Source organism: Xiphophorus hellerii, chromosome 11 (genome assembly GCF_003331165.1).
Source record: "Xiphophorus hellerii strain 12219 chromosome 11, Xiphophorus_hellerii-4.1, whole genome shotgun sequence".
Taxonomy (NCBI): domain Eukaryota; kingdom Metazoa; phylum Chordata; class Actinopteri; order Cyprinodontiformes; family Poeciliidae; genus Xiphophorus; species Xiphophorus hellerii.
Window position 1 is genome coordinate 4,666,549 of NC_045682.1, and position 25,693 is coordinate 4,692,241.

The window sequence follows — 25,693 nt, forward strand, 5'->3', positions numbered from 1 at the left end:
TTAACAGGACAACATTTTCAGCTAGACGCAACTTTGAATGAGCACAAAAAACCCTGAAAACTCCAGGAGTTCAGGAGTTTTGGGTGTCTAGGATGTAAAAATGTCAAATGGCTATAGAAAGACGTTTTACATGGAACAAATAACTGAACAGTTCTGATGTTAGACAATGGGTTTTATTTACAGCTAAACATGTTGAGCAGAAGTGTTTCGTTAATTTAAGTGCAAAAGCCCGGCTTAAATAAGATTTGGGGTTTGCAGCGACCAAATGGTGTAAATTGCAAACTTTGAGGCTTCAGTTATTGTTGATGAATTGTGTTACCTGCGCTCTAATTCACTTCAGCTGATGGTTTGCTTCAGAGAAAAACATGCTGCCTACATCGCTTTGCATCAACATTTTCTCAAGTGTAATAAAACTGCTACTTCCTAGTATTTTGACTCCAAAAACTTCAGAGGTTCGAAGAAGTCTACTTTTATCCAACACAAACATGAACAGCAGAAGAACAGCAAAATTATTTTCTCTAATGGATCCTGATTGTTAAGGACTCATATGGCAAAACTGAATCATCCTGATGTAATCCATGTCTGGAAGTGACAGCTGAAAGTCCAAAAACAAGAGCTGCAACATTCTCTCTCAACGTCTCACAGATGTTTTCCGTCCTGCTCCCTTGTAGGGAGTCGCGGAGTGAGGCCGTGTGTGCGAGCAGCAGGTAATCCTTCGGATCGTTTGCAGTCAGCAAGTATACATCCTGATAACAGATGCTGCTTCAATTTCTTTTTATGCTGACCTGTAAGTTGTTTCCTGCTGCTTGCTTTTGTTCAGGATACACCCAGAAGGAAGTTATACTGATCTTAGCACGCAAAAATAAAAGATTGATTGTAGAGGGTTGGGAGAGACCCATTTTATGGTGTCATCACCTTAAGAGGCCGGATTGTGACGTTTCATCTGCTTGGAGAGACCCTAACACACATGACCTTATAGGGGAAGTGTTATGTAAAATTAACTTTTTTGAGCTTTACATCATAATGTTATTTCCTCATTTAAAACAGGCCTTAATTCTTTCATGAAAGTTTGAGAAATCCTTTAATCTCCTGTGGCAACGATGCACCTGTGCAAAACGCCTGGGTGGACTAGACCTCTCTTCAAGATGCAGCTCGTCCTCAAAGCTGCAGTTTCCAAGCTTCCGCCTCACAGAGCATTCCTTCCCCATGACTCCTCCACTCAGCTCCTTCAGACTAGCCAGTAGCAATTGGCAAACACCTGGTGGAGTTTGCTAATTGTGCATCTGCACTCATCATAGGAGTTACTTCTCAGTGCAACGCTGGTTGAAAACGTTAAAGGAGTAATGGAGGAGCCATGTTGTGATGATGTCCTGAAGGCAGAGTTTCAGAAAGCAGGAGTTTTTAAAAAGCCAGAAGCCCAATTTCAAGGCGTTAAATTAGGGAGTAAAGTAAGGGAACAGGTTTTTCAATTGGTTTGAATCGATTGACGCGTAACAAATGTTGCAATAGTGGTCACCAATTGAACTGAGTTTAACCAGAATATGAGGTGAGAAAACAATCTTAGAGTATGCAATTAACCTAACTGTTATGTTTTTGGACGGTGGGAGGAAACTGCGTGGTTTAGATTGACCAGTGCCCTGGAGAGAGCCCACATATGCACGGGGAGAACATGCAAACTTCATACAGAAAGACCCCAGGACCTTGTGCTGCAAGGCAACAATACTACCAAAAGTGCCATCATGCAACCCTCCCTGACCTTGGTTAAGGCAAAAAGGACTCAAAAAATGTTTCGGATAATGCATCGAGTTTTACTACCTCTCATTATAACACTGTTTTTCGGGGTTTACTCTACTTCCGCATAGGGGCGGAGCCAGTGACATGTCAACTCCTAAATATGGCCAACCAACTACAGGAGTGAGCACTTTAAAATCTAAAAAGGTTCCAAATTAAATTCTGCTTAGGGCCTCATACATCCTTGGACTCTAATATAAATGTTTGTGTAATTCTTAGTCTCTAACATTCTAATCCCTTAGATTTAGCAGCTTTTTTTTATGTCTGGATTATTTAGTGGTTAAAGCTAACAGGCGTTAATAAAAATGATGTTAAAAGTTATTACAAACGTTAAAATTGTGAGGGATAATATCTGCTTCTTTCAGTATTGAGCGTGAGATTGGCCAGTGCCCAAGAAAACTACATTTCCCAGGGTGCTCCGGTCCAGCGCAGACCTGCCCCCCTTCGTTTGAATGGCAAGTTGTTTGTTTCACTCCGACCAGCTGCTAACTATTCCAGTCGGTGAGCAAACATGGGGAGCAGCGTACCTTAGCGTAAAAAGCTACTGCAGAAATCCTAAAGAGTTCCTTCCGCTTTCATAGGTCTTCTTCAAAATAAAAGCACACTAATAAAGAGAGTGGAATTACGTAGTAATCCAGTCACCAAGTTACTAATGATTGTAATGAAGAAAAACTACAACAATTAGGGCACCACTTTATCTAATTGTTGTTTCCATTTTTGTTTTTTTTTTGTATACAATTTGTATAGATCATTTTATCTCGCACTTCGTACTTTATTTTGGTTCAGTTGCTATTGTTTGCATGGTTTAGATGTTCTTTCAAAAATAGGAATTTCTGTCATACAGTAACAGAATGTCATCAGAGGCTTCTTCAGACTTACTGTAATACAGACATCTATAGGAAATCTTTCCTGCACACAACCATCACAACAACTCTTTGATTGAATTTATATGTATAGGTTACATTTAATATCCATGATAAAGTTTTTTTCTAATTAAATATTTTTGAATTAAAATCCAACATGGCTGCATAAAGCTAAAAGTTACAGAAACTACCTTTAAATTTTTACTTTTGATTGTTTCTAATTACACCAAACATCAATCTGTTTGACTTTTCCCCAACTTTCCGAGTACAGACGGAAAGCACCATAAGAACTTAAACAATTGGGAAACAGTTGAACGTTGCATTTTCTAGCAGCAGTTGTAAGTGGCTCACTGCCAGCTTACTTTTTTAAACATCATAGTTATTATGTTACTGTGTGATTACAGTGATACTGACATAGCTCCATTTGAATTTAAAAAGCTTCCTTGATTAAAAATTGTATTGTAAAAATTGTATTCTGTTCATTTTTGTATTTAAGTCCAGGTAAAACTTAAATACTTTACAATAAATATATTCCTCTAGTCCGTGCCTCAAACAGAATATATGCTAATGTTAAGTGAATAGTATATTTAGCTATTACGTAGTTAATCGGCTTACATAAACAACCCAAAATTATTCATTTGACGTTTTATGATTGAAACATGTTTCACTGTTGGGTAATTTGAGCCGCTTTTACTTTGAAAAGCTCCGAGCGGAAGTAGTGTGGTGTTCCGCTGTGGGTTTGACATTAGGTCCGGGTTTTACCTCAGCTTTCTTTATTCCACCCTACCTCCCCGTTTCTTTCCCTGTTTAATGCGCCCCAGCCTGCCGTATGTGTCTATTTATTTATTTATACTTTCTGTCTCACAGTGTTTAGTTGTTTTGTTTTAAGTTTTAGACGTTCCTCCAATGAGAAGGCGTAAAAGATGGAGCTTCATATCTTAGAGCACAGCTTGAAAGTGGCGAGTATAGAGAAAGAGGGGATCGAGATTTGCACCCATGGATTAATAAAACTCGCCTTCCTGGCCTCCAAAACAAGGTAGGCAACTTAAGAGTGGTGTTATCCGTGTGAAGCTGTTTTTATGTGTGTTTTATGTGCTTTTCCTGCTGCTGCTGCTGCTGCTGTTAACCTAGCCAGCAAACACCGGGGGTTGCATGTTAAAGGGTGTTTATTGGAGCTGCAGCTCGCTCCTGGAGTTGTCTTAATGCTCCAAACACGCCGCTTTTAGGTGTTATTGTCAGAGCAGCTCGCAGTTTCAGGGCCTGTCCGGCGTGTGGAGGGTAATTCCGAAGCTTTGTGGATCGACGCCGGTGTTGGTGTTGTTGCTTTCTGGCTTCTGTCAGGGTCATTTTAGCCCGATCTGGCAAAGTTCTGCATGCAGATGAGGGCATTTTAAATGCGGAAACTTTTCATGCAGAAGACCCGGTCGTCATGGCCGTAAATGGCAGGAAGCGGGCCCTGGGTAAAAGCTTGTTTTGGTGCCCTGGTGCTACTGGTATACAAATAATGTTATGTTGGCTTTTTATATGTCCAAATAAAGCTTTAGATTCCTTATGCAACCTACCAAAATCAAGTTATTAGAATCAAATGATGTAAAGTATGTATAGAAATAAAGGGTGCAAGCACGAGTGTTTTAAAAAAAATAGTATAACGTGAGTTTTAAAAAAATCATAAGGATAAAAATATGGCTTAATGATTTGAAAATTGAATAATAGTCAAAGAAATTGAAATCACAGAATAAAAAATGAGTACTTTAATTATATTAGCCAGTGCAAAAGTGATGATTGTTCAAAAATAATTAATAAAAGAATAATAAGTTGGTCCATAGACATTCCACAAACTGACTTTGTTCTGTTTCATTCATTGCTTTAAAAAAAATCACAATAAGTTTGACTATTTTGGTGAGCATGTCAAGATGCTTGGACATCACTGATTTATTGCATCAGTTTATATATAATGTTTTTCCAACATTAACAAGCATTCTTGATTAAATCTTTTAAACTAAAATAAAATGCAATATTTTGGACTACAGACTTGAACATATTTTTTATTATTTAACATTTATGTCTGTAAATTGTCAGTAATTTTTTTTTTATTTTAAAACAATATTTTTCATATCTTGTTAAATTGTCATTTACAGTTAAATTTGTAAAAGTCATTTTCTGACTTTTATTGTATTTCCTGTTTCAGATTTTTAAGGCGTTTGGTTTCCATTAAAAGTTGAACGTATTTTTCCTTTTTTTAAAAAAAAGAAGGCCAACTTTTCTGTCAGTGTATTTAATTATGAAAATTTCACTTTTGCAGTAATATGTCTTTCTAGCAGAATTAGGACTATTATAAGTCAGTGAGCAGATATTTATTACAATAATTCATTATCACTTGTTGAACCCGACATGGCATTACAGAAGAACATTTTTAAAAATGGCCAACTTTTTATTTATTTTCTGTTCAGATTTTCCCAGGTTTCAGTGTAAACAAACCTCAGAAACATTGTGGTTTTTAATCTGCGCTCTCACAGAATGTTGCAGAAAACTTTTCTAACACCCATTCGTGAGAGTAATAGTAACGGTTTTTACTTCTGGTTCTGTTGTGGCCGGTGTCTCCTTCTGTGTGGTGCCCCAGATAAAACTCGGTGCTGCTGTGATTAATCGCTGATCAAACACAATCTCTTAAGGTTAATCTTTACCTGACGGGATCAAAACTGTCTGAAGTTGCATTGTAGCCACATGCTGTTAGTATTGATTACAGTTTGGGGACCAATAATATCTGAAGATTTATCTTACTCAGCTGATCTAATCAATCCTTATCTCAAACTACTTATGCTAGGAACATTTTTCTAAGAGCAGCATGTAAGATCTATCAACCAACCGATAAGACTTTATTTATAGAGCACTTTTTGTGCAATCAAATCTAAGGCAAAGAGCTTTTGTAGAAGTTCAAGAAAAAAAAACAAGAAAAATGGTAAGTTAAAGGTGCCGTATGTAACTTCTATAAAAATGTTTTCTTTACATATTGGCAAAAACTGTCAGCATGTTGTGAGACAGATAATCTGTAAAAATATGGATCCTCTCCACCTTCTTCCTGAGGTATTATTGCTGTCTGAAGAAATGCACCACTCTCGACCAAAAACAACCAATCAGAGCCAGGAGGAGGGTCTTACCACTGTCAATCAACACATGTACCTGCTGCTAAAGGTGCTAATGATGGAGAAACAACTTACTGTTACAGAAAAACCATTTATCTTCCATCATCGGTGGCTATGCTGACTAGCCTTAGCGTTCATGACTTGCTGTGCTAGTTGCAGCGTAGCAGACAGTAAGGGATGTGCAGCGGCACAAAGAGGTGATTGACAGCGCCAAGACCTGCCTCCTGGCTCTGATTGGTTGTCTCTCATATCAAACTGTTACAACATGGTGACAGTTTCAAAAACATGGAGAATAAAATATTTTTAATAAACTTTATATACTGCAGCTTTAATAAGAGTTTGGAAATATTCATATTTGCTGACTTTCTTCTTTCTCCCATTGTTTAAATGATGTCTTTCTTTTTTTCCTTATTTTACCTCCCTCGTATACTTTCTGCCGTCCTTCATGTCCTTTTCCTTGGGTCTTATCTTCCCTCATTGTGTCCAACTTTCTTTACTCCCTTCTTCATTGTGTTTAGTCTTTTCTGATCTATGTCCTTCATCCCTTCCTTGTGTCCAGTCTTCCTTTCTTTTGTCCTTCTTTCCACTTTCATAGTAGTATTCCTAATTAAACCCCATAATTTAATCCATCCTTCGTGCCCTATGCTTAATATACAAATACCTATTAAAGCAATGGTTTTGTTGCTTGCTAACATCATGAAGTCAGGGTCAGCTTCCTTGGTTTCTGATGTTTCAGACAGAAAGTAAGAAGTGTTTTTGTGTTTTTTAAATTTATGTTGATTCTCATATCAAGTTACTCCAGTGAAACAGGTCGGGCTGCCTGAAATAAACTAGGAAAATAAACCTTTTCTAGTTTATTTTTGGCCTACTGTATAGGCCATAGATCTATGGCCTATACAACATGTGATAAACTATGAACAATGACCACTTGTTTTGCGTGAGCACTTGATGTTCTCTGGAGATCATCTAATTTTAATTTCCACTACATTTGAAATGATAACCACTACTGTTTGGGAGTTTTGTGAAATCCGTAGTCTTTCCCCTTCATTTTTAGGGTTTTTCACATGATAAAGATACAAACGTCAGTGTATTTTATTGGGATTTTATGTAATTGACCAGAGGTGTCCAACTCCATTCCTCTGGAGCTTCTTGCGTGCAACTGGATGCATCCCTGCTCCAACACACCTGAACCAAATGAATGGCTCGTTACCTGATGAGGAAATTTGGCTAATATTACCTGCTAGCTTAACAATTAGCTTCACTTTTGAAGAAGTGAGAAAAGAATGACCTTTTTCTGCAAGCTCACATCAAAAGTCTGTTTCCTGCAGAATAACTTCTTTAAAAACTTATTTTCTTCACATATAGGCATAAGTTAAATTTGCAGTTTGCAAAATCACAAAATCTTACCAAGTATTTTTGGTCTGGTTTCTAGTGCTAATGTCTTAGCACTTGTAATAAGGCAAAACTAGCAAGCTATGGGAGCGTGTTTTAAATGCAACCTATTATGCTTCCTTGAAAAGGTTAGGATAGATCTATGGCCTATACAAAACATGTCGATTACATTTGTGGCACAAAATAATTCTGTTAATGAGATTTCACCTGCTACTGTAAAACATCAGTTCTGCCTATTTTGAGCTCCTTGCTGTTGCTGGGTGTAACTCAACAACAAAACACTTTTCCAGCAGCCATTGTACGGCACATCCAGTAGTAAAACCAGATGGCCAAGAGTACTGAAGCTCCGCTTGGGTTTCTATGTGACAGGCAGCGCCTTCTGATTTGTGATGTTACATCTGGAAGGTTTTTGAAACGGCACATTTTCCAGACATCAAAAAACAGCTGGGTGTTTTTTATTTGTTTGTTTTTAAGCATTTGAGATGTTTTTAGAAACAGTAGAGACCCAAATGGAAGTATAAAAACATGCAAAATCAGAATTTTACATAATAAGTCCGCTTTAAGTAAATTATATTTCAATCTTGATTTTAAAGGAAATACTAGGTCCGCTGGGAGATTATTTCACATAAAGCATGGGAAAAATGTCTTAAGTGAAATACTCTCCCTGTGGATTTAGTACTTTGTCATCAATATTAAGGAATTATTTACTTAAAACAAGCTCCTATAAATTGCTGAAAAGTTACACGTTATTGGTACTGAGGTATTTGCACTAGAAACTAGACCAAAAGCACTTGGTAAGATTTTGTTTTTGCTGTGTGTAAGTTAAAAGATGAGACAAGAACATTTCTTGAACAAAGTCAAGTTCCTCCCATATGAGACTTGATGTTTGGGGCCATTTTTTAAGTGATCGCATGCAGCTGGCAGCCATTCAGAAAGGATTACATAAGTTCATATAATTTGACTGCGGGGCCCGAGTTTTCATTGGTTCACACTGGATTTTTTTTGTTGTTTTTTCCCTGTTGTTCCACTGAGGCACCGATGTTGAAGTGGCTCCTCTTTGATGAGCCTCTTCAAGTGTTTTCTTTCATCTTTAGAGAACATACAGTCTGTTTTTGCAGATATTGATTTGATTTCTTTTCAAGTCTGCGGTTAAGAATTGAAAACCCAGTTCGTCTTTTTTTCCCCCCTTTTTTTCTTTTTTGAACCCATTCACAAAATGAAGTCTAACAACATCACGGAAAAGTCTCCAAGTGCTGCTTTGACAAAGGAACACAATGGGAACTCGGCAGCAGGTGATTACAGGAAGAAAAAGAAAAGTGCTCTGTTTTTCTGCTGCTGTTTGCAGCGTCTTATTTTACTCTTAAATAAGCTTCCACTCTATTCTCTGTTACCTGCCGATCCTCCTAATGTAGGACTCCTCTTGGCCAAAACCGGAATAAATCTGAGCAGTTCTTCTTCCTCCCAAATACATGAATGTAGTATTTTTTTTGTTTCAAAAGTTTTGCAGTGTTATGAAATATTTGCACAAACTTTGTGCAACAAAATGACATCAAGAGAACAAGGACTATATATTTTATTTTGGGGGGAAGGGAGGTGCTATAAACTAGATTTAGACTTTTTTTGATTGAAATTATTGTGATGAATCAATTATTGAAATAATAACTAATTTACTAATTAATTATCAGGACTCAAAAAATGGCAATTTGTTGAAATAACATATTCAGAGCAGTTATTAAGCCATAAAGGCTTCTTTAGGACACTTGTTGCATTAAAAGTGTGATTTATTATTATTATTATTTTTTTTTTAATTGCTGTGGGGCACAGATTGGCTACATATCTTATTGAGTTTAATGAAATTTATTGATGCTTTCACTGGATCTACAGAGGAGAAAATGCATTTCAATATCAATTTCAACAACATTTAAAATTTTGGAGATTTTCAGATATTAACAGTAATTTTGCTACTATAAATCAGAATTCCCATGAGAAATTTTATATAACAATAAATCATGCATTTTTTTTTTTCATTTTCCCTCAATGTATTGGTTAAATTTTGTCAAACAAAATTGTACTTTTCATTCTAAAACCTGCTGTAAAAATATAAATATTATTTAGTTTATCCATCAAGTTTGTTTAGTGAGTAAAGACTAACTCTGTTTAGTGGGATTGAGGCAAAGTATGATTATTTGTTTGTGAAAAACTGGCGAAAGCTCCCTGAATCTGAAAAGCGTGTTGAAAAACTCCAGGAGATAAATGGTGGAGCTGGATTCTGGCTCGGTACCGTCCCGCCTGCTGGCGAGTTCAGAGCAGCTCCTGGAAGATAAAGATCCTGATTACTGTCAGGCGCTTGGAGCATGACTCCAGATGAATGTCAGCACCTCTGCAGAATCGGCAAATCACTCGATACAACTCAACAGCTTCAACAGAGGAATGTCTCCTTAATTTGTTTCTCCCTAAAAGACCTGAAATAATCCAGGAAATTCATGTTTTAGTTACTTTTGTGACAGAATTTTCAAATTTTTTTTAAATGAAATTTATTTTAAAATATTTTTTTAAATATTTTTTTAAATATTTGTATTTAATTTATAGTAAATAATATTAGATATTTCATTGTAATTAAACTAATAATGTATATCTCACAGAAGGGATGACTGAAGTAAAAGCCACTTTTTGGAAATACTTTTTCATTTGTGATTTATTTTTTTAGAAAAAGCGAGAAAAAATAAAAACAAAAAAAAACTTAAGATCTGCTCAAAAAGCACCTGAAAGTACTGCATTTAGAAGTATTTCTTTTTCTGTTTTAAATGAAACCATCTTAAAAAAAAAAAGTAACTTTATTTTTAAATCCTCATTAAATGCTCCTGATGATTAAACTCGGTTTTAATCACAGTTCTCCACGGTGCTGTAATTTAACCCAGAGCTGTGAATCCTGTGTGTTTGGGGCTCATTTAAAGCCTGCATGTGAAGTTCCTAACATGCTCACAGGGTGAGGCTCATGCAAGCCAGACGTGCAGGCGAATGTCCAGCGTCTCTGCAGTGGTTCTCCTGTCTGGCGTTAATCTGAACGCAGTGTTGTCAAAGAGTAAACAAAGTCATTAAGCGGAGCTCGCATTAATATGATAAAAGGAGGACGAATCTGCCCAGACCGGAGGGACGACGCTCGGTCCTCGTCGTCTTTAATGTCCCCGCTCGACAAAACAAGCCGTAAATCAGGGTGACGTGTGACAGCTCGTCTAATTCACGGAGGAAATGCGGCTTTCCTTCACAGGCAGAGCTGCTAGAGCCTCAGTGTTGATGTCTTTCTGTTCCTTCACACCGTTCAGACAAATATAAAGTGTAAATATTGAGCGGCAGGCCGCTGAGCAGCGAGGTCGTCACCGGACTCATGTTGATGCCGTTTCCCTGTCTGTTCAAGGACATGATGGAAAATCTCTGCTTCTGCTGAAACATGGGTGAACAAACTTCACTGAAAGCAGCTTTTTTTGTCACTTAGTGTTTATTGAATTTACATTGTTTTAACACAAAAAACATAGGACACATTCAACTACTTGCTGGGTAACATTTACCTCAATTATGTTTTATATAAATTCTCAATTTTACCCATTTTCTGTCCATTTCTGTAGTTTGTAGTTTCAATTATAAACATTTCTTCCATTATTGCAGTCTATTGGTGCCTTCATTTTCTCCAGTTCCTCATTATTGCTTTCTTTACCCCTGTCAGTAATGTCTAATATTACACTAATTAGATTAACTCACCAAGATTTAAACAAGATCTGTAAGCTCAGCTGGCGGTGAAGTCTAAAAAACTTAAACTAGTCAAACCAAGATTGTTTTACCTTAATTTTCATTTTCTGTTCAACCAACGTTCGCAGTTCTTCGGAACAATGCCTCAAATGAGCCATCTGTTGTTATTTATGACCAGGATGTAAACATTTACCACTGGTTCGACCTCATTTATTAAACTCCACATGGACACTTATTGAATTAGAAGCATGCATGTTAAGTTTGTTGGTTCTGGTGGTTTTCCTTTACTCTACTACATCTAGCAGTAAACTGTTTCAGAGTTTAACAGCTTTAAAACGTCTGAATTGTAATTGTTTCATTGGATCAAATTTCCAGACTTCAGTTTTTATCCTTCTTGTCACATGGGCCACAATCTTTAAATCTAAACAATAGCTCTGTTAGACTAAACAATAGTCTAAAAGTTTTAGACTTTTTTAAAAGAGTCTAAAACCTTTTAAACTGCTCCAAGATCAACTAGGTATTTGCTATTTTTTAAATCATTTAACATTTTAATTAAACAAATAGAGCTGTTAGCTTGTTTCGTACTCTGTAGCGTTTTGGACCAGTTGACTGCAACATACAGCTGGATTTGGATTTTTTTTCTCCGGTATTTGTGATGTCTGGCCTGATGTTGTTTTATCTTATTACTGCTGGAACTAAGTTCTGATTTTTCTCCGTTTTTTTTTCTCCACTGCTGCTGCATGAGAAACCTTCATGTTACCAAAGAGCAGAGCTCAGTGATGACTGGAAGCTCGGTTTCCTTTTGGTGTCGCTTTTTAAAGTTGTGTTGTAGAGCCGCATCGTTCACTTAGTTCCTTAACAAGATGGAAGGTGGGGGGGAAAAAAATCCCTTTTTTTGTTTGTTTTTATCCCCCTTTTCTCCACAAAACAACAAAATTTTTATTTTTTGATATGTATGTATGTATTAAAAGCTTTGCCTCTTTTGTTGGGGATGCCTTGCATCTTTTTAGGTCAACTTCCCAGCTTATCTAATTCCTTTCTGAATACTTAAAACAACTGAAGCAGCTCCAAGTGTTGTAATAATACTTGTTGTGTTTCTTTTTGGGGGGTTTTCCGTTTCAGATGCAAGTTCTTCAGTTTGACGGAGACTCCAGAGGACTACACTATCATCGTGGACGAGGAAGGATTTAAAGGTGGGCCTCTCTCTCTCTCTAAGGTAGTCGCCGTGGCAACCGTGGATGGGGATCACGTTGTGTTTTCTCTAATCGTGTCCAGCGGCGGCGACTTCGGCTGCCACTGTTTGAGCACACTGTCGTTATAGATGCGAGGCCAATTGGCCGGCCGCCGTTCTCTGTGGCGGGCTGAGTGAACGTACCCGTGTCATTACCCTGCCGTTTCCACAGTGACCCTCCTCGGTTACTCTGGAGACCACATGCTGTGTGTTGCATAACTGCTGCAGGTATTTTACACTGATAAGTGCCTCAGTATGTGTGTGTGTAGGGGTGTGTGTGGGTGTGTGTGTGTGTGTGTGTTTTGTTGGACTAAGAAACGGGGTGAAACTCAAGCAAGCCGTGTCGGATGACATCAAGTAAACAGGACACACGGTTCTGACCAAACCCTGACAGGATGCTGCCGGTGGTCACAACCAAGAGCTTTTTGTGATTTTCTTCCTTTTTTATTTTTATTGTTGTGTTTAAAGCTGCAGTTAAGGATTACCTATATAAGTAGTCAATGATTCTGTCAATTATTCTGATGATTAATTGAATAACCAAATTTTTTTAAAAGTGGTGCATTTCGCAGATTTTCCATTTAACCGTTGGAGGTTTTTTATGCTAAATTAGAAATATACTAAAATATGAAGATAAAATGATTGTATTCCTTTTTTGAATAACAAAAGTTTTATTACCTATAATGCAATTACAGCATTTTCTTAGTGAACACTTTATCATTTGTAGCAGAGGATGCAGCTAAAAAATATTCAACATGTAAAAAGTTCAGACCTTTCTGCTCGACTTAACGACTGATCTATTGATTAATTTTTGAATTAATTATTTTATTTTATAAATTTTGCTGGAACTATGTAAATATGTTTTTACCAAGTTGTTGCAAAAGTTTTTTTATATATATCTTAACTGCAAAATGTGTATATTTTTGTACAGCTTTGGCTTAATTACTGCTCAGTGTGTTTTCTTTCAGCAGATTGCTTTTTTTGAGTCTGAATACTCCAGTTAATCATTAATCGATTACTAAATTAGTTTACAATTTTTTCAATAAACGATTAATCATAATTAATACGATTAATGGTTTCAGCCCTACTTGTGTTTCTTGAAACGATCAAGCTCCACTCAGACTTTTCTGACTTTGAATGAAATGAGATATTTATAAATCACTTATGAAGTAAGTGATTTAAAAAGTAAAACTTATATTAAAAAGCAGATATCTGCACCAGTTTGCCCAGAGATCCAAAATAAAACAATTATTTCCTCTGGGTCTGGATGTTGTGCAACTGGAAGGATTTTTTTCTCTTTTGCTTTCGGACACTTGTTATATGATGTAACTGTGGCAACAAGATGTTTTTTTTACAACCAGGAGCAGCTGGTGAACTTCTTGAAGCTCAAATAACGTCTGAACTTTGACCCCAAATCCCGGAGGAGTTAAAAACGGAGACTTCATGGATGCAGAGCAGGACCAAAGAGTTGAGAGAGGAGGAGGAAGTTCTCACCATGTCTCTGACTCCAACGTCTTTCTAAACAAATGGCCAGACAGAGATTTTAAAGAGGAGCGGCAAAGGCAAATGAGGTGGATTAGCAGCGCTTGGTGTCATCCAGAGCATGTTGCTATGGAAATATTGTCTTCTCTGCCTTGAAATTGAGCTGTTAGCATGTCATCCAGCAACAGCCTTTAGTCAGAGGCTTCTTCTGACTAAAGAAGACAGTTTTACAGTCTTTGTTACAAGACTGACTGCGACTGGAGATCCTTCTTGGCTGCAGCATCACCAACCGCAACAACTCTTTGAAGATATTTGGATCCTTAACCATTTCCTTTTGGCATTATCTTTGAATTTGAATTTAATTTAATTTTCTGTTAATCAGCTCTGACTCATGACTATCCTGTTTAAGTACAGAAAATATTTTATTTTTTTTAATCTTTTTGATTTAGCCTTTTTGTGTTGTTGGTAAGCAGCCACATATCCATTCACTGCTGATCCAAACAACACATAGTTATCCAAATATGGCAATGCATTTTACTTCAAAGGCTCATTTTGTGTTGGTAAAATGTGTTTTTAAAGTACCTGTCTGCTTTGAGAAACAATAGATGGTTTTAGTAACATTTAAGGGTTTATGAGGTTTTATTGTGTGCAGGTCATTTCTCACCTGTTAGTCCAGTAGACTCGATTGGAGAATTGAAACTTTTGCTACATTTTCAACTGGTGCAGTTCACGTTCACAGTGCACTGTGTTATATATTAGAGCCATTCTATGTAGAAAAAAGGGAACATTTCTAACAAAACTATAAACAAGAAAATTTCTGATCTTCTGAGTTTTAAAAGTCAACTTTTGAAACTGAGAAATTTCTTGAGTTATTTTCTAGCAAATCTTTGACGTTTCAAACACAGAACTTTAAAAGCTTTTTTCTAGAAAATTTCCAAGTTTATTTTTTTTTAGCGGAAATGTACTCTTTCCTTTTTTTTATTATCTACATTGACCCTAAAACGTGTCGTACTGCACTGTCAAACCCAAACCCTTTAAAAACATGTTCCCCTCCTCGCCTGTGGGCCGTTGCACCAAGAACCGCTGAAGGAAACATCAGAAACCTCTAAAGAAGAAACTTCCTTCTTCATAAAAAGCAAACAAAAAGGAGTGGCATCAGATTTTAGCGGCTGATGGATTTCTCTTTTGCTTCAGGCTAAAAGAACTCGGTCCATTTCTCCCGCCAGCGCTAGACTCGCGCATCTGTTTTGATTGGATTTACCCAGAATGCCCTGCAGCCTCCTTCCTGCTTTTGGAGCGGTGTCCATTCCCAGGATAGTTGTTTGAAAACGTCAGACTCCAGCTGTTTCCACAGAAAGGATGAATAAAAACTCTTTCCTCCTCTTCCTCAGAGCTGCCCCAGTCAAATCTCATCAGTGTTGCCGATTCAACATGGCTGGCGCTCAACGTGGTTTCCGGCGGCGGCAACGCTTCCAGCTCGCAGCCCATCGGCGTCACCAAAATCGCCAAATCAGTCATCGCGCCACTGGCCGACCACAACATCTCTGTTTTCATGCTGTCAACGTATCAGACCGACTTCATCCTGGTGAGTGTCCTTTCAGACCGTCATAGTGCCGTTTCTTTTATTTAAGGGGAGTCAGACTCCATAGTAAAATAATAATAATGTTTTAAAGCGATGCTGATGTCGTTCCTCCGGCTCTACGAAGGAATGTTCAGGTTTTTATTTGTACTTTTGCTTCTTTCTCACTCACTGACGCCATGTTGGTTATGTAGAAAATGAGAATATTGAGGCCCAACATCTTAGAGCTGCAGGGAAGGAATTAACTCTGAAAACAGAATATGGAAGATTTATGCATTTTGAAGAAACTGTCTCTGAGACTTGGTCTCTGATATTAATCGAGTTTTTTTGTAGAGAAGTCTGTTTTGATGTGTAGTCATATGATCTGATATGATTCACTGAAACAAACTTCTTTCATTATTTCCATAAATATGATTTTTTTTCAGCAATCGTTTACGTCCAGATTTACAGCGTCTGGCTTCTTCTGGTGCAGAATTATGACGCATGTCTCGCATTTATGACGTAAAAGTCGAATAAGATGAGCGACATGAGCGTTTATGCTCCAGACTATTTGAAAAGTATCGGATATTTATTCGGAGTACTTCCACATATGGAAGTGGAACAAATCGGCTTTTTTTTGGTCTGTTTTTAAAGATCAGAATTGGGCCGTACACACTGTGGTGAGAGAGTTGAATATGGGTCACGTTTGCCTACAAGTGATTGATGTATCCAAGCATACTCACAAAGTTTAGTGGAAGGAAAAAGTGCTCAAGCAGTAGCCTTGAAAGGACCTGAATTACTGTTTCTAGATTAACTTTTGCTGTTGTTCTACTTTGAGATGCGTCTTTATTGCAGGTAAATAAAAAATTTTTTAATCATCCACGGAACCTGAACAGGTTGCCGTCACGTCATACATGCCGGCATAAAGCTGGCCAGCTTTACGGCCTCCTGTAACTGTTGCATTATTTGTCTGTTATGCAACCGCTGGCAGGCTGTTGTTTACGTCCACAGAGCCCGCATGAAAAAGGCAATAACAGTGGATGAGATGAACCGATGACTGACTGTCTGATTTTTAAATTGGAAGAAAATCCTCTGGAGTATCCAGAGGGACTCTTTGTTTTTACTGCCTCAGTCCTGTGGAAAAACAAGGTCTGCTGACCCACTCCAGCGTCTGTTTTTGTTTTTTTGTTTTTTTTGTTTAGTTTTTTTAAATGGGGGGAAAATAACGGCTGTGTGCGTCGATAATCTGTTACATAAAGAGGATCAGCAGCTCAGCTTCTTGGAAACCAAGGTACCAAACTGAGACCTGCTTCCTGTCTCCACTCTGTCTGCTTTACATAAAACAGACAAACGTTTACCGCAGCGTTCCCACGTCAACTCCTTAACGTCTGACATCGATTTACTGCAGATTTCCAACCAAATCTATATGGAAACCAAATGAACCAGATTAAAATCTTCACTGTTATGTTGCTTGGTGTTACGATTATTATTTAAATATGACCTAAAATGTCCCTACTGGATGTGATTGCATCATCTCATCTAGGAATAAATGAATATTAAGTACAGAAAAGTCTTTAAATATGTTCCTTATTCTATAATCTGAATCAAAAGTTGATTTTTATATTGATTTATATGCATGAGACAATAGAAGTTAGTCTATTCTATGAATATTGAACAAATTTATACTCTGAATTACATTCAATCCCCTTTTTATTTGGGTTTCTAATCCTAGTTTGGACCCTCAGACAGGTTCTAACTCCTAATGAAACTAAAATATTACTATTGAAAAATCTAAATGAGCCTCATTAATTTAAATATTATTTTTCTGCTCTATTGTCTGTGAAAATATAAGAAAACATGCCAGCCCTTCATACACACAGAAAAACTAGGGACTCTGTTTTTTGTGACTAAATCATATTTAAATGCATTTTCAGCTCTTTTTGAGGATAACTGACTATGAGCTAAAACATTATATATTACAACACAATAAACTAGGTTATCCTGTTTTTTCTTGTTTTTAATGAGACACATTTTTAAGGAGAAAATATTTAAGTTGTGAGTGCATTTGCAAGTGGAGAATAAAAAAAACAAACAAACAAACATCTGTTTGCCTGTAAAGCTGGAAACCAGTGAGAACTTAAGACTTGGTTAAAATTTTTAATCAAGTTAATTGCAGGATCTGTAATTAACCTGCAATTTAATCGAGTATACTGTCAAAATAAGCAACATTTACAATTTAAAAACTAATTTTTGTTGCTAAATTATTGAATAAATAGACATATTAGCTCAACAACAAACACATTTGTTTTTAATCTGTTATTTAGTTTATCCAACCATCAGATTGGTGTAAAGAGTTTCAGGAACTCCTGGTCATTCATGGAACTTTAGAAATGTGGTCTGCTGCTGATACATAGTTGGCACTGAAACGCTATTTTAGGCTGGAATAGCTTCGCTGTTTGGCTAACTCAGTTTAGCACAACTAGAGCAACAGCGTCGTGTATTTTCATGCGTCAAAAAGCAGTTAATTCTTTGTGACGCAGAAATGAACTCCCAGCCGGACGCGGCTTTGTCGCTGTTTGCGGATGTAGCTTGTGAATCAGACATTTTGTCTGATTTACGGGCCCAGAAACATGTGAAAACAAAAGTTAAACTTAGAACTTTTGTATTTGTGTTTTTTTTCTTTTATTTAAAAAAAGGGATTAAATGAAGTAACATTTTGTAGGCATTAAAATTGAATTAATTTATCAAAGTTAAAACTGCAATGATTTAGTTTAAATCTATTTCTTTAGGCTTTTTAGGGTTGATTGCCAATGATCCCAAACTTTAGACATCGGAACATTTTAATAGAGAATAGTGCTTTTTTTTGTTTATTTTCTTTCTTTCTTATGAAAATACTTTTCATAAATATGAACTCCATAACTCAATATTTAGCTATTGAGTTTTTGTAAGCACAGTTTCTAAGTGAAGGGTGAGTTAAAGAAAATTAGTTTTCAGGACCTTTAAGCTCCAACCCTTCACCTTAAGTCAGACTAAAGTTTTTGCTACTATTTCTCTGAATTCTTTGCTGGTTTTTCCCCCATCAGGTCCGAGAGCGCGACCTGCCAATGGTCATGCACACTCTGTCTTCCGAGTTCACACTGTTCCGGGTTGTCAATGGAGAAACAGTCGCCGCACACAACCTGGGAATCTCCAACGGATTTGTGAAGCCGAAACTTGGTAGGTATTTTTTATTAGTATTTATTTTTTAAGCTGATCCCGCCTAACCACTGACGTTTTGTCGTGTTTCAGTGCCGCGCCCCATCATTCACCCTCTGTCCAGCCCCAGCAACATGTTCTGTGTGACCAGCTTGGACCCAGACACGCTGCCCTCCGTCGCCACGCTGCTCATGGACGTCATGTTCTACTCTAGAGGGTAAGACGCTCACTACGCCGTGGCCTCAACGCATCCTGAACGGGTTCAACTCTGAAGCTGATCAGGGAGAGAAGCTGTTTTCTGGAGCTCAGTCTAAACAGGAAGCTAACATGTTGCTGCTTTTAGAACCAAAATTAAAAATCTTTTAGTCATTTGACCAATCTGATAATAGATTGCCTCAATAAGACAATAAAAATAGATTGTTAATAAGTGATTAAATCCATGTTCTCCTTTTCCAAGCAAACAAAGAGAAAAAATAACCACACATTTAAATTTCCTGCTTTGACTCTCAAATTTTCTCTGTTGCAGTGAAACACTGGATGCTTGAAATAGTTTCTATGTAGACGTATTTGATCAAATGTCTGTAAAATCTAAAGCTGTTGCTATACCTGTGAGGTATTGTAGTCACAATAAAAAAGAAAGTACACCTTCCTCATTGAATCCATCTAATTATAACGTGTGCTTCAAAATGAATACAAAATAAATATATATATATATATTGCATTTGAAGATTTAACATTGATGGCAACAAGTACGGTTTTGTGGATCTGCTGTATCTTATTCATCTATCAAAGCTGCAGCACATCTGTTCAGCTGGTTTTACCTCTTTATGAACTGTACAATGGCTGCTGGAACAGACAAGCATTTAGTTGTTGAATTATCAACCAGAAACCACTTTCTGCATTCTTGCTGTTTTGTGCAGGAGGCTCTCCTTCTGCTTTTCAAAGATGTACGGTTGCGCGTCTATTTGCGAGTTCAAACGTTGAGTTTAGACTCACCGTTGTCACTTTTTTTAAAATTTAAAGTGAAAAGGCACCCTAAAACGGCTCCTTCTGAAAACGGGCAGAACTGATCAGACTAAAATCTGATTATCTAATAATGAGTTGGTGCAATAAAATATAATATGTTTTGTATAGGCCATAGACCTCAGGTTGCCTTTGGGCATAAAAACGAGCTGGATGTGACATTGAGTTCCTGAAGGTTTCAGTTTCTTCTCCAGGTCAAAAGAGGTCGGGGCGTCCGGCGAGGACTCCAGTCACATCCGCTTCTTCTCCTTCTCTCTGATCGAGGGCTATATCTCACTGGTCATGGACGAGCAGACAGCTCAGAGGTGAGCCCAAATAAAACTTCATTATCTTTCTTTTTCCTTGAAGATCCCACGCTTGTTTCCTCAAGATGTTGTTTTTCTCTGCTAAAGGGGTCGTTACTTTTATGTCGGGGGAATAAATTCATGATTGCTATTTGAAGGGGTGATTAGCTTGTTGCTAAGCAATAACGAACCTCTTGGGTGGACGCGGTGTACTTAAATCACAGTGGGTGTCGTTCTGACTCATTCCTTCTCCACCGAGTCCCCCATTTTCTCTCCATGAACTCCCTCATTAAGCTTGGAGCCCATGCAGAAAAGCATCCGGCTTCATGTCCCACCTCGTCCCTAACGGCCTAATCAAAGCCTGGCCATTCAAAACTAGAAGTGGGTACGTCATTGATGCCTTAACTGAAATCATGACAACAACAAAAATAATAATAAAAAAATATATAAACTGGTTTGATTGAGGTTTCTGCAGCATGTAGGTCAGAATTGTCTCCATGTTTTCTGTAATGTTCTGCCTTAAAGGGACAGGTCACCTATTTATCTTCACTTTACAGTTTGTCGTCTTTAACGAGCCGAAAAATCTACCTGCTGTTATTCTCTCATTTCTATTGTTTACCTTCTTATTTTAAATGTGAAACAAGTCAAAAGTAAAAAAAAAAATAAATGTTTGGATAATTAATGAATAGTTGAATATATTTTATTTGATGGAACAATGAATATTGATGATGGTACAATATTAATGTAAAAACACTGGATTTAACAAGATGCTCATTTCCATCCATGGTCCCATAAAACACAAATAAAATTACAGAAATGTTTTTGTTTATTCTCTGTCTCATAGTGAATGAAGCTTCTGGACAGTCAGTTGTTCATCAATCTGTCCAAATGTTTTTTTCTTATCTATCACCCCTCTTGTATTTTTCATTATTTCTTATTCAGCACATGTCTACTGTAGATATTTACAGTAAATGTTACATAAGCTAAGTAACTCAACCTTGTATATTAAAAGAAATATATAAAACAGATTTTGTCCTGAATGTTGTGGATTTTGTTGATTTTTTTTTTTTTTCCCCCTTCAGATTTAGATCAAACAGCATCGCTTGTGTGGCGTCGCTGTGGTCAAAAAAAAAAATCTCTTCCCCAGCCAGCGTTTAGTCTCCATGGCAACCAACAACCATACTTTCATATGAGTGGTGATTTGTAGAGACGACATTGAAACATCGACTCTGCAGCTTCACTTCATGTAGAAAGTTCCTATATGAGGAAAAAATACATGAAGTTACAGAAAATATTCAGAAGAAAAACATATTTACCTCCCGACACGTTTCGTCTTCATGATTTCATCACACTTACATATCTCTGATTTGATACCACAAAGAGGAAATACAAAATGTAGTTTAATTTATTAATGGAAAAAAAAGTGATTCAAGTGTTAAGTCTCCTAAACCTAATAACTTTTTGTGCTGTGTCTCCATAGCAACGACATCCATCCATCAGGGCTTCATGTTGTCAGTCTGGTTGTATTTAAGTAATGTCTTGTTTCTACAATTATCATAGTTAGCTCTGGGTAATAAAAAGCATAATTATGCTTTGAATGAACACATTATTCAAAATGGTTTTGTGCGTTTAGTCGTTATTTTGTCTGATTAAAATGTCTACTGGGTGAGATTTTAATCAGTTAAGTTTTTAACTGATTTTAGTGATAAATGTTTAAATCTGAATTTTTTTCAGTTCTAATCCGTCATTTCTTCTCTTCCAGGTTCCCAAACAACGTTCTGTTCACCAGCGCCTCTGGTGAGCTCTGGAAAATGGTTCGAATTGGAGGACAACCTTTAGGCTTTGGTGAGTTCCTGCTGTTTTATTTTGAAGGATTAAACGACTTCCTGTTGCTCTTCTCGGTCTAAAAAAAAGAAAGAAAGCTTCAGTGGCTCCTAAAATTAACAATCTTAGTATCCAATTAATTGGTCATTCTGGACGATTAATTGGATAAACAAATTTAATTACATAAATTAATTTTTTGATATGTTCCTTAAATGAAAGTTGGGAATCTGTTGTGGATTATGGATTATCCACTGTAATATTTGCTTCTGGTTTTGTATTTTTGCACTTGGAAAACAATGCAAACTGTTTTTATCAACGTTGAGATGAAGAGTTGATTTTATTTTATTTTTTGCAGATGAATGTGGCATCGTGGCTCAGATATCAGAACCTCTGGCAAAAGCTGACATTCCTGCTTACTACATTAGTACCTTCAAGTTTGACCACGCTCTGGTAAGAAAACCTTGGTAGTCAGTATCTTACATGCAGGAGACGATGAACACAAAGCGTAGCTCTTTGCTAGATTCTGTCAATGTTTTTTTTTTTAAGTATGTAAAATTGAGTCTGCCTCTCCTCATTCATCTGTTCAGTCGTGTTTTATCATCTCTGCATTTTTACTACCAGACAGTGTGAACTACGTAACCTCATCTACTAAAACTACATTTCTTGTTGCTGCTTCTCTTCCAGGTCCCGGAGGAGAACATCCAGAGCGTGATCAGAGCTCTGCGGACCGAGAGCACAGCGCAGTGAACGACCTTGTTTCTTTTCGTTTTTTCCAGTCATTTCGTTCAAACGTTTATCATCGCCCGAAAAGTGCCAAGAGTGTGTTGGTGGGTTGCTGTGGATCAGCTCAGAGAAGGAGGAGGCTTCTGCTGCCTTCACTGTTGTTTTTCTCCCTGGAGCCCCCTGCTGGCCGCCGGCCGCCACTGCTTTAGTTTGCTACACTTGATGTTTCTTTACCTCTAAAAGCTGCTTCCTCCCACCAGCACCATACTGTAAAACCTACTTCAATCCTCTCAAGGAAGAATGACGAATGTACTCCAAATCAAAGAAATATTCAGTAAGCTCTCCATCTCGTCCCCCTCCCCCATCGTTTTCTCAGTGCCAATGTTCTTGAACGCCGAACCCGATGCCTTGTCTGACCGCTGCATGTTTGCAGAGAAGGAGGCGGTTTCATAGTTACACTTTTGATTTGATCTTTTAGTCTATGTTAAACTGAACCAGCAATGACCTGACCCAGTCCTTCACACCTTATGGTTATTATGGGAAGTCTGGTCTGGCGACGCATGAAGGAAATCATAAGATGTGCTTTGGGATGTTTGGTGAATTCACACTGTGAGCAGCCTGGCTGATTTTAGAACTGAGACTCAAATGAACTTTTTTTCTGTCTTGAATTTAGCATTTATTACTCTTCATAATCTAATAAATCAGTACTTAAGTCATTGAGATTGCTTTTAAAATTGGAACCGAAAAGATTTGATTTCAGGTTTATATGCAGCACTTTAAAGACACTCCAGCATCATTGCACCGTTATTGTTTAGTGTTTACAGGTCAACTTTACTCCTCCCTAAAACCTAAACTGGTTTCTGGAAAGTTCCTCTCAGTTTCCAGAACTGAGAGGAACTTTAAAAAACTTGCAGCTTAGTTTTCTGATTTTAACAGACGCATTGTAACAAACCCAACAATTGTCACCAATTTGAAGTTATCAAAATTGTAGAAATTTACGGATATGATGTTTTATATCTTGTCTCACTGTTGTTTCTAAGACACAAACAAGTCGTTACAACATCTTGATGACATGGTGAAGTTGTTTTTGACATAGTTAGGAGAGAAAACATTTTGAGGACAGAAACATGAGTCAGCTTGAACCTCCATAGCATTAGATGCTGTCAATGCAGAAACAATCATTCATATGAGCCATAAAGCATCTGAAGCAAACCTGAATGTTTTCATTTCTTTTAACCAAACTCTAAGCTTTCAATGATGCTTTCCAAATGCTTAAATCAACATTTTCATCAGAAACAGCTGGAAACTCGGCTATCTGTGCTTTTTCCCTTCCTGTCAGGTGTTTATTGTTGCAGAAAGCTGCAAAATAAATCCTTCACAGATTAATGCTTCCTTAAGGAATTACACAATAATCTTTAAAAACTCTTTTTGATTTAAAAATGACTTAATTTTAGAAGTAAATGATGTGCTGTTGATCCAGTCAGACCAGGTTTAAAACTCCAGTTTCGAGTTGTACTCTGCATTAAAAACAAAATCCTTCAACTATTATCGAGGGTTTACAGAAGATGATTAGGGCCACTGAATTAAAAACAGAATTTTGAATTTAATCTCAGAATTTAGACTTTTTTTCTGAATTCATTCTTTGAATTCTAATTCTGCGTCAAAATCTAAAAGTAATCACGTGGCTGTTTCTTCCTTGTTTTATCCACACTAGAAGCTTGTTTTAAGACTTAAGATTTGAGTTTTAAGATTAGATTTGGATGAAATTGTGCATAAACAATTGAGAGAAAAAAAAAAAAAGTTACAATTCTGAGATTAAAGTTCTTTTTTTTTATGTCTCTAATCCTGTAAAGTGTTTACACTTTAAAACCAACTGTTCCACCTCAGAACAGGCCAATAAAAACCTGCACTCTGCCATGTTTTTCTGACGCTGGCGTTGCTCACAGTGTGGCGCCGCAGTGAGACTTGATGAATGATGATCTACAGTCGTAATAAATTACTGAGCCACTTTGAAAATGTGCTGAACATAAGCTACGGTTCACAGGGGGAAGGAAGGCTCCTCTCCGACCCCTGGTGTCCACTTAGGTCTTGAAGCCGCCCCCCTGCGGCTCCAATCTGCACTTTAACGCAGGTCCCCCCTCCACCCCACACTGACCTGCTGTACTGATGTGAAACCAGAGAGGACTTCTCACTTCACAATGATTTTATCCACGTGGAAGAAGTAGTGACGATGTTCTCCCTGGCCTTCAAACCTCTGATCAGATTAGTAGAAATCATGTCTATCAGTGTTAAAACTCCAGGAAGGTAACTTTTGTTTTTCTGATTGCATTTCAAAGAAACATGTTGAAAACTTTTCATTTGGAGCTTCTCGTGTGAAAACAAAATAAACGAGCTGTTGTTTTTTTGTTTTTTTCTTTTGAGCCTCTGTGTTTTTACTTACCAGGTGCGGTCTGGTTTTCAAAGCCTCCAGGATTACATATGGAGAGAAATGAAGGAAAGAAGAGATTAGCTTTAACTCTTGGTGTTCAGGAATCTCAACTGGAACTTTATGTAATAAATCAGCAAAGGGCTGGGGATAAACCGATTTTAACAAATCATCAAATTTTTGGTTTTTGAAGATGTGATTTGTGGAAAATTTGGATTATATATATAAATACATAATTATATATAGTAGAGATTGATGTCAATGTACCCAAGGCGGCCATCTTGTTTGACAAGCTTGTTTCACAGCTTCTATTTATTTGGACTTTAAATTCAGTTTAACTTTACAGCAAAATAAAGCAATGTTACCAGAAAACTGTTGTAATACGAGAATAAAGTGTTAAAATGACCAGAATAGTCATTTTGGAGAAAATTTTTTTTAAATTAATTATTCAAGCCTTTTTGTCATTAAAACAACTTTTTTTTCTTATAATTTTAAGACGGTCTTCTGGTAAATAATACATTCTCATAGATTTGCCCTAATACTCTGTATTCACAGAAGGAATGATTGAAATAAAAATCACTTCAAAATTTGTCCCAGGTTTGTTCAAATCTAGGAGTGAATCCAGATAAAGTTCATAGGTCCCTATAAAATATTTTTAAAACATCTAGATAATAAAGAAAAACAAATTATTTTGCATTTGACCAAAATAAGGAAAACTATTATGTGAGAGCAACTCGAGCAAAACAGTTGAGAAACTACAATACAAAACATTTTAACAGGAAATCTGAAACTAAAGTATTGATTTTACCTGCTAGCATCAATATGTTACTGACTTTGTATTGATATTACTAATATTTTGGATCAATCCGCTCACCTCAAAGTAAACAAAATTACTGTCAAACATTTGTGCAGCAAAAACTTGTTTGTGCTGCTATCATTTTAAAAATAACAAAATGACCAGAGGTCATCAAAGGTCAACCAGGCCCTCCACATGAACAGAGTTAAGCCAATTTGGTGT

General features: G+C 37.0%; 1 protein-coding gene across 1 annotated transcript; it reads left to right on the forward strand.

Moving 5' to 3' along the window:
- Positions 1 to 3,380: 3,380 nt before the first annotated feature.
- On the forward strand, positions 3,381 to 25,080 carry castor2 (cytosolic arginine sensor for mTORC1 subunit 2). Its single transcript, XM_032577239.1, has 9 exons — positions 3,381 to 3,690; positions 12,056 to 12,126; positions 15,035 to 15,228; positions 18,285 to 18,417; positions 18,490 to 18,613; positions 19,614 to 19,724; positions 21,466 to 21,548; positions 21,883 to 21,977; positions 22,212 to 25,080. Exons 1-9 carry the CDS (start codon positions 3,578 to 3,580, stop codon positions 22,272 to 22,274), a joined length of 987 nt encoding a protein of 328 aa, XP_032433130.1. The 5' UTR covers positions 3,381 to 3,577; the 3' UTR covers positions 22,275 to 25,080.
- Positions 25,081 to 25,693: the final 613 nt, after the last annotated feature.